This window comes from Anguilla anguilla, chromosome 6, assembly GCF_013347855.1.
Source record: "Anguilla anguilla isolate fAngAng1 chromosome 6, fAngAng1.pri, whole genome shotgun sequence".
Taxonomy (NCBI): Eukaryota; Metazoa; Chordata; class Actinopteri; order Anguilliformes; family Anguillidae; genus Anguilla; species Anguilla anguilla.
Window position 1 is genome coordinate 47,134,994 of NC_049206.1, and position 9,725 is coordinate 47,144,718.

At 50.1% G+C, this 9,725-nt stretch overlaps 1 protein-coding gene and 1 long non-coding RNA gene across 4 annotated transcripts; both read right to left on the reverse strand.

The window, feature by feature from the left end:
• Nucleotides 1-383: 383 nt before the first annotated feature.
• On the reverse strand, nt 384-2,876 carry LOC118230228 (claudin-20-like). The gene has a single exon (XM_035423047.1). The coding sequence runs from the start codon at nt 2,853-2,855 to the stop codon at nt 2,016-2,018; it is 840 nt and encodes a 279-aa protein (XP_035278938.1). The 5' UTR covers nt 2,856-2,876; the 3' UTR covers nt 384-2,015.
• LOC118230229 lies at nt 2,871-8,818 on the reverse strand. Of its 3 annotated transcripts, none has more exons than XR_004765810.1 (4): nt 8,475-8,818; nt 8,252-8,343; nt 3,572-3,626; nt 2,871-3,013 (listed from the first exon to the last, which is right to left on the reverse strand). It is a non-coding gene; the product is annotated as an uncharacterized LOC118230229 (long non-coding RNA). The 3 variants fall into 3 exon arrangements; XR_004765809.1 differs by having other exon boundaries at nt 8,522-8,816; XR_004765808.1 differs by having other exon boundaries at nt 8,252-8,809.
• Nucleotides 8,819-9,725: the final 907 nt, after the last annotated feature.

The window sequence follows — 9,725 nt, forward strand, 5'->3', positions numbered from 1 at the left end:
CCTGAGCCCAGAGTCATCGCAAACCGCAATACCCCTGACATAGGAGCGAAAGTGTGTGTGTGTGTGTGTGTGTGTGTGTGTGTGTGCGAGAGAGAGAGAGTGTGTGTCAGTGTGCGTGCGTGTATGTGAGAGTGTGTGTGCGCGTGTGTGTGGGTGAGTGTGTAAGTGTGTGCATGTGTATGTATATGTGAGAGTGTGTGTGTGTGTGCATGTGTGTGTATCAGAGAGAGTGTGTGTTTGAGTGTGTGTGTGTACGTATGTGCATGTGTATGAATGTGTGAGTGCGTGTATGTGAAAGAGAGAGCATATTCATGCAAGTGCATATTATTTCAGTACAACATCCAAGATAATATTGCATTGCAAAGTTAAAGGATAAGCCAGTATTTCACATTTTCTTATGCATTATTATTTTCAACATACTATTATGATTCATCACAGACATGAAACTGGAGAGTGAAACTGATATGAAGGCATTTGTTTTGTACATGAAATGGACACTGAGTATGTTTTGAACATTAAATGGACATTAAATGGCTCTAAGTAGATGTACAACCAGAGCTTCCCCTCGGCTAAATTATTTTCAGAGACCAAATTATCTGCGACATATGAACACGTCACGTAACAGCATATGAATCTTTGGCAACTATTATTATTGAAATGAGTGCAATGCTACAGCCAGGTCCAACCCATGTATGACCGTCATCCAAAAATAAAATATTCACCTTGTATTTAAAAACCCTCTGTGGCTTTTTAGAACAGGTTGATAGTTAATATGGCAATGGTAGGTTTGGAAATGGAGTGGTAAGGATAGGTTTTCTGTGGTGAGGTTCACACTGGTTCACAGGTATGGATGGGGTTTTGGTGGAAAGCCACAGAATGAGTGAGAGAGGTAAGAGAACTCAGCTCTGCACATGTGAAGCCAGTGAGGGGCCTGTGTGGCCAAACACAGGTTCCCTTATTTGGGCAAAGCAGATTGCTGCAGTTAACTGGCTCACAGAATTGGTCTGGATGGCAGTCCCCCCACCGTACTGACACATTGCACAGATGGGCTCGGAGAAAAAAAAAGAAAAGATGTTTGGTTTCGGGATTCCGTTACCATGGCGCTGAGGATGGCAAGAGTGTAAAGGGAAAGCACATTCCTCAGTGTGGGCGTGTGTGTGTGTCTGAGTCTGAGAGCGAAAGTGTACGAGTGCGTGTAAAAACAGGAGAGCTGTGTGTGTTCAGCCAAAGGGAACTTAAGGGATGGGGAAAGTACATCACTATTTCAGACCATTTCCCTGTTGTGTCATATTCTATGCTGGCACTAAAAGACATTTGTTTTTCAGAATTTTCTGTATGTGTGCGTATGTCTCAAGATTGGCATCCATTTTTTGCTTCTAACTTTTCATTTTCAAACAGTTTTTTTGTGGCGCACAAACACAGCTTTAGGTACAGGAGTGGGTAGCTATAGCAAGTCTCAGAATCTACCAGGCATTCCTCTGCATTATTGACATGCTCCAGACAGCATGCGGTCACAGAACATTCATTATTCTATTTGCTATCTAAATAAAATATTAATTTAAAACTACAACACTAGCAGATGGTTCAAAACTACAATTTTGCTAAGCACAGTTTCCATATATTGCATCTGTTTGACGTATTGCCGGCTTGAATGACAGGTTATTCTGGGTTCTTAAGCTGCTAAATGACTGCGTTTTCTGTCCAGTCCTTGGTCATGTAAAAGCGAACAATGCTTTCTTGCAGTCGGTGAAACCTGTTCCCAAGGAACTTGATTGCAATGGCGGAGGTGTGCAGATTAAGCTTCCCCTTCTGCCCGACCAGACGATGTCCCAAATCTGTCCGTTCCGTGATTTTGGGAATACTTACACCCGCCTCCGCCTGTTGTAAAGAACAAAGAGAGACGTTGCGAGTGAAGGAGAAGCCGTCTCTCATCCTTCTCTTCTTCCTGTCACGTCCTTTCATGGGTGCGAAGTTCGCCAGGTCGCCCTGCGCCGTTTCCACAGAGACGAAGAGGGCTAGACGTAGTCCTGCAGGCTGTAGCCGGCCTTGCTCTCCTGGGGAGGGGGCTGCAGCGTGCCGCAGCACTGCTGGTCCTGGAGCAGCTGATCCTGCTGCCGCTGATCCGGCTGCAGCTGGTCCTGGCGCGGCTGATCCTGGGCGGGCTGGTCCGGGCGCGGCTGTTCCTGGCGGAGGGGCGGGCGGTGCGCCTGACGCAGCTGCTGCTGCAGCTGCTGCTGCTGCTGGAGGAGTTTGTCGGGGGAGGACAGGAGCAGTTCCTGGGGCCCCTCCCTCTTCCCCGGGCAGGACGTGCAGAAGATGGACCCGCCCGCGAACAGGAACCCGGCGGACACGAAGGCCACGTAGACGGCGCCGCCCGGCTCGAACTTGCTGCTCTCGGGCACGCTGGAGTCCAGGAAGCTGGCGATGACCTCGTTGGTGAACCAGGACGCGGGCACCAGGCAGAGGAGCCCGGAGAGGAGGAAGCAGGCCCCGCTGGCCACCGCCGTGCGCCCCTTGGCCTGCCGCCCGCCCCCCCAGCGGGTGCACTTGAGGCCCAGGGAGGCCAGGCAGAGCCCCAGGGCGGCCAGCACGCAGGACAGGACCATGGTGGTGCGGGCCGTCTGCAGGTAGGCCGGCAGGGAGAGGACGGAGTACTTGAGGGTGCAGCTGAACATGCCGGTGCTGTACCAGGTGCAGTCCATCCACAGGCCCTGCATCTGCGAGATGGCGGTGATGATGTTGGAGCCCACGTCGGCGCTCACCTTCCAGTTGGGCAGCAGGGTGGCCACCGTCGCCCCGAAGACGCCCAGCAGGGCCAGGACGAAGGCGAGGACCTGCATGCCGGCGGACGCCATCCCGCCCGCCGCCCCTCGCCGCCGCCGCCCCCCCCCCTCCTCCTCCTCCTCCTCCTCCGACCCGACCTTCGCCTCACCTCCTGCCGGCTGGCCTCGGCTCCGTCTCACCCGGTTGATCTGGCGAGGGACGTGATGGCCGATTACTCCTCAGCGGCGGGCTGTGGGGTGGGGGGGTGAGGGGGGGGGCAAAGAGAAATGACTGAGCGAGCGTGACGGTCAGACAGACCAGAAGCGAGGACCGCTCACTGGCAAACGTCTCTTTTTTTTCTTGTTTTTCTTTTAATGGAACGTGTTCAGTTCACCTTTGTTTTTGACCGCACGTTCCGGTTCGGCTGACCGACTACTGAAGAGGAGGAATGACTTTTTGGGTTTTGTGAGGCCTGGTGTACGTGTTTAAAGCCGCAGAGCTCTACAGTGGAAGGGGGCGGGGGTGGGGGTGGAGGCGGGTGTGGGGGAGGCTTGGCGGTCTGTCCCGTCACAGTTCGCTTCACGTTAACATCTGCAGGTAACTGCTTCTGCGGAAACACTCCATCACCCACCGTTCAGACGCGTACAAGCTTTTCTCCATCTCATTCCAGCCAGCCAACCACAGCCTTTTACAGAGAGTGATGCGATATTCACCCCGCCAATGCGGCTGCTTTCCCTCACGCACAGACAGGGAACAGGCCGATAGACAGAACGATGACAGAAGCATAAAATGTTCGGTAAAGCCTTACCTTCTGGCCGGTGCGAGGAGGGCTCTGCGCTGCGCCGGGCTGTTTGCCGTGGTTTCTAAACACACACACACACACGCACAAAGAGAAGCAGAGAGTGGCAGGATTCAGAACGCAGCGCGCACAGATCCACCGGTGTCACCCATTTCCTTAGCAACAGCGCGTTAGGCTGGGAGCCACGGCGGCTTGCCGTGGCTCGCACACGCCGGCTCGGGAACGGAGAGAGGGATTCATCTCCTCAGCGCTGAGGCAGAGAGGCACCGCACGTCTCCTTTCCCCGCCACAAACTTACAATCTCACGCAAATATTAAATTTGCTCTGCCTATTTGAGAAAATCTTTTCCTTAGAAATGGATGCATATTAACTAATTAACTCAGCTTCCCCCCCCCCCCCAGATAATTTGCTGAGGGTAAACAGAGAGTTGGCCACCTGCCGTTTTCGGGAGCCGCATCGCAGAACTCCCCCCCCCCCCCCCCCCCCCCCCCCCCCGGTTCTGCAAATGGCGGCTGGGTTAAAAGGCGGCGTTCGGTGACGACGCGGACTATTACGGGAAACGAGGCCGATAGGGCCGGGAGGCTATCGCCGGGCGGCGAATCATGACGTGGGTGACGAAGAGCGTAGCGACGTGCTAAGCTCCTGAACCCTCGCTCAGAGCGGTTCGCGTCGTTGCGCGCACTCCGAAAGCTAGTCCCGAGGTAGCCGCCGCATAGTTCTTGGACAGCGGTGAGGCTCTTTGAGCGGGAGGGTGGCTGGGACTTTATTGACAAGATAAGCGCGCGACTGCCAGCTCCTTCAGACCTTCCAGTCTCCCTCGAACCCCGCTCCGTCCTCCGCACCCCCTCCGCAGAGAGAGAGAGGAGGGGCGGGGCTAGGAGTCATGGCCCTGAGTCACGAATAACAATGGAAAGCGAAATGGGGAAAGGAAAAGCAGATGTGAGGAAAATGTCCCATCAGACCCAGAGCAAGCCCCATCCATTGCCTGGCAACTGCACGCCCGTTACCGGCTCAGTGATGGAAGCAGCTAATCCACCCCCCCCCAACTGGATTTTGTATGCCCTATAAATGTACCTGCCCGTAGATATAAATACCACCCTCATCATTAAGAAGGATCGAGCCCCTCATTAGGGACAGACCACGGTTCTAATTAAATCCGTGCCCTTCAGGCAAATAGCTTCCGCTATCTTGTTTGACCACAAAAATGCCCCACAATGCCACGTTTTATAGGCGAAAGCAACCTGACAGCAACATGCAGCACAATAGATTAATTCCTGAGAAGTTGCCAACCTTCAGAGCAGCACATAACCGATCTTCACGCCATCTTGTCCGTGCCGTACATGCGTGCGATCCCATGCGTATTTACACACAGAGCATATGCGTGTGTGTGTGTGCGTGTACGTAATGTGTGTGTGATTATGAGCAATAATGGGATGATGCTGTATGAAACAGATTAATAATGCAGTTAGCATGCACTGAGGGAGTGACAATGTGTGAGGCTGTGATGTGAGAAGACATGACAGGATATTTTACGGGCACTCTCCACTCTCTCATCCATGAATGGCCACAAAGCCTTCCCAGGTCCCAAAGGAGGCATTTTAATGCGCACTTTCTTTGGTTTTTCACTTTACGCAAATGCACTTTTTAATGCATTTCTGGTGCAGATGTTTATGTCGACTGCCTGGCCAACTGTCGTTCTCCAACAAAGGTTTTCACGCGTCACCTTGTGTAAAAGATTTTAAATATCACACTTCCACTATTTGGTGAGAATGGTGAGATTTGAGAAGTGACATTAATGCAAAGATGGCCTAATATCACAGAATTTTGACACACGTAAATATGAAAAATATGTAGCGAGATCTTTGTGATTTGGCTGAGATATTCAGAAAGCAGTGATAAAAGTGACACCACAATGCAAGCACAAATGTTTTTTTCAGGCATTTTCCATCAAAATGAATCTAATGCTACAAATATCCTGAAGAAACCAAACATTGTCTGAACGTTCTGATATTAGACAATATTAGAGGATACTGAATAGGAGAGAAGCACTGCTAGAACACAGCCAGTCAGAGAAGAGAGTAGGCAAAACGACAACCCGTCAATGACAATCCCCTCTCAGCTTATTGTACTCAAATAAAAATAAAAATCCAGAGTGGAATTTCGGACTTATCTTTCTCAACCTCTCATCCACTCCACTTGTCAGTGTGGTGGAGTCAGCAAACAATTCCTCAGTGAGGAAAAAAGAGAAAAAAAACTTCCCTGGTTCTAACCACACGCCCCCCCCCCCCCGCCACTCACTCACCCCCATTTCAGCACAGCCCTCTGTCATGAGATTAGACGAGTGAATTGGGGGCATATTTTGCCCGGGGCGGATTTTTCGGGAGCGTGGGAAGGGAGATGCTGCTTCAGTGCGAGCGCTCTCGAAGTGGCTCATGCTTACCCCTCCTCAGCGCCTGCTCTGCACAGCTGGGATCGTGTAGGCCGTCATTGTAGGTGTTGCTGCCATGAATGTATTCATACCCCCCGGGAGACTCTCCCAGTGCCTTAACAGAATATTTATTATGCGGTTTAACTGTATCTGGTGTTCACTGGCCCTTCCAATAAAGTTCCTTTATGATGCACCAAGGTATGGTCCATCTATGATTTACAATCTATGTATGTAAGGTTGTGTGTGTGTGTGTGTGTGTGAGAGAGAGAGATATAGTTTTTATTTTATCTACAATATGAAATAAGTGGACAACAAAGATTATGGTGAGAGTGGTGAACTTGCTCTCATTAACATTTAAAGCTGAGATTAGTCATTTCGACAGGTACTGTAGTTTCTCTTCACTGTAAATGAGGTCTCCACAGAGGTGATCATTATCACTGTGAGATGAAGACGGACAGGTCGCTACTGAGGGAATTGCCGGGCACATTAACATGCAAGTGAAAGTCTGAAGTTTTCAGCAAATGTTTGAAGTCTTTCTTTACTCTGAAAATAGGATTAAAATAAACCAGATATCTGAAGAATTTTTATTAGTTGGAATAACAATGCTTATATAACCAGGCAATTTAGAGCCTGGTTCATCTGGAACTCATTAGAGGTAATAGGTTGCGCTCGCTGTTCTCTCTTTAATGCCATGTTCATACAAGATTGTAAAGCTATATGCCCAGTTCTAGTGTAACACCGAGTAAGAAACTAAGATTTAGAATATGCAGTTGTAGAAATTTAATCAAGGTCACTAAATCAAAAATCTACATATATAGAATTTACCATTTATATTCGGCAGATGCTGGCCAAAGCACCAGTCCACCAAGTTTTTTGATCATTATTAAGTGTCTCTGGAATAATTTCAGTGGAACTGAAAGGAAAGGATGAACACATTTTCTATACGTTTTTTGGTGTATTAATTTCGGTTATGTTCATGTTATGTAAAAGCTGTATGTATTTTACTACTTTCCTTATGTATCATAGGTGAAAATGTCAAACGACTTAGGACTTACATACACGCATATATATGCACACACTTGAATATGAGAGAAAATAATGCTACAAGCAAGGATCACTAGCCTACATCAGATTCGTTGTTTAAGGACTGCTTTGAAGTTCTTGTGTGCCTCGGGTGGATTCAGCCTTTTAAAATGCAAAGAAAGGAAACCGCATATTTTAAGACGGTGAAACAAATGAACGCGTTAAAGGTGAACGTTTCAACATCTCATAGGCTAGGTTCGCGGAGCTGGATATAGATGACTTATCTGGAGTGAGTTACAGCGACGAATCACGTGAAACAGTGTTGCAGCCAGTAATGAATCAGAACGTTACGCGCTTTATACGACCCCTCGGCTAGAACAGTGCCTGAGCGAGGAGCCTGGACACCTCAGCTGCGCTCTTAAATCATCAAGTGCGGGAGAATATAAATGACCTTATTACTCCCGGTGGATAGCAATGAAAAGCATTCTTTACTGTTGCCTGTCAATAGTGGAGGGTGCTCGGCTCTTTTAGTAGTATATTTAAAAAAAGAGTGCCTGCTTCCACAATAGAAATGAAGAGAAAAAAAAGACGAACCGTCCACTCGCAGGTTTCGAAGAGCGATTGATGGCGAAATGGATTTTAACACAAGCGTGGTCTGATGCGATTGATGTGATTGAATGAATTCTGTGTTATAGGTCCTGTCACGGTTATTCTTTTCTGCCCCTTTTTCTATGGTAATCTCCACTGCGCTGAAAGCCTATCCAATGTTCCGATAAGAGGTTCCCTTTCGCCGACGGATTCCAGTCATCCCTGCGTGGTCAGGAAAGCGGCATGCCCTGACACTACGGTCGCGCTACAGCCTCTTTCTGGCAGCATAAATCCTACGCCGCGGCAGCGCCAGCAAAGCAGGGAAAATACAGATCAAGGCAAAAGGCAAGTGCTCTGGACATTTGATTTACCTACACATATAATGTATTGTGCAGTTTCACTGATATTCATTGCACTGCTAGATACGGACTGGAATGAGGAACCATGAAAGTACCACATGACCCATGAACCTCTGGTTCAGCGTTGAGTGCTCCAGTAGCCTAATTACACCACATCCCACTGCTCTCCCAAATCCCAACATGTCAAATTCAACAATGAAAACAGCACAGTTTAGCATTTCACAGACACGTACACACATGCACACATACATTCTACTTGCTGTAGGACCTGCTCTACCTCACAGCACCTACCTGAGTACTGCCTGGCCCTCGTCCCTCTGTCCCACTGTGTGTTGCCGGGAGATGCTGCAGCCGGGACAGAAACTCTCTCTTCCTCCTCCCCTCTGTGTGTGCGTGTGTGTATGAGAGAGAGAGAGAGAGAAAGAGAGAGTGAGAGAGAGAGAGAGAGCCTGTGTGTAATGGGTTTCCTTGTGTGTGTGTCTGTCTGTGGAACCTGTGAGAGCCGGAGCTGGACCTGTCTTCCAGGAGCACGCAGGGCCGGAACGCGGGCGCGACACTCACCGGGCGCCCGCGGGTCGAACGCGGCGAGGTCCACGGGCGGGAGACCCCCCGGCGGGCGGGCGAGCGTTTCCCCGAGCTGCGCGGCGGCCGGGCTCCGCTGTAGGTCTGCGTGCGGGAGATCCTGGCAGCCGGGCGCAGATGGAGAGACAGCTGTGGGGCTCCTGTTTTGTGTTGTGCGGACCCTTTTGTTGCGCGCAAATCCCTTTATTACCCAAAGTGAAAGGGAGAGAGAGGTGGAGGAGGAGGAGGAGGAGGAGGCGAAGGCTGCGAGGAGAGTCTCAGCGGCGGGCGGCGAGGGGTTCTGTGAGCGTGGGGGGGAGGAGGTGGGGGGAGGGAGGAACTAGGCTCAGCTGGGTCTGGCACAATTACTACTTCAACAGTTTGTCAGATTAGCCTAGCGCTGAAAGTAGAGGGAGGGTGGGTGGTAAAATGGAAACAGGACCCAGCGTTCAGTCAGGGGAAGGAAACCAGGCCTGTCCAGCCGTGCCCTGACCATAGCATCCTATTCCAGCAGCCCCACAGTCTGCAGGGTCCTCCTCGCGCTCAGAGACAGATGCTCTATCACTGAAGAGCTACAACGTGGTGCTGTTTGACTGTTTCTTCTACTGCCATAGTGCTGTTTGCACTGCTGTAGTAGTGCTTGACTGTTTCTCAGTACTGCTGTAAGACTGTTTCTCTGTACTGCAGTAGTACTGTTTGACCGTTTCCCAGTACTGCTGTAAGACTGTTTCTCTGTACTGCAGTTGTACTGTTTCACTGTTTCTCAGTACTGCTGTAAGACTGTTTCTCTGTACTGCAGTTGTACTGTTTCACTGTTTCTCAGTACTGCTGTAAGACTGTTTCTCTGTGCAGCTGTAGTGCTGTAATACTGTTTCTCAGTACGGCTGGAGCGACTGTTTCTCTGTAGTGTCGTAACGCTGCAGTGCTGTTCTCCCTGTAGGGTTGAGCGTTTTTGCTCTGTGTCGCTGTACTGCAGGGTCACCTCTTACTCCAGAGGGGTAATCTGCTGTGTGAATGCGTGGTATTGGTCTAATTTCACCCGTGGAAGCCAGATAAGAACACAGGGCTTGTTTAGTGGTGCTCTCGTATGAAGGGGGGGGGGGGGGCTGCCTTTATGGTCCTTCGCAGACCGGTTACTGTGGCAACCAGAACTGGCTTGCCATCGCATGTTGCGTCACCTTTCTTTTTTCTCCCCGGAAAATCC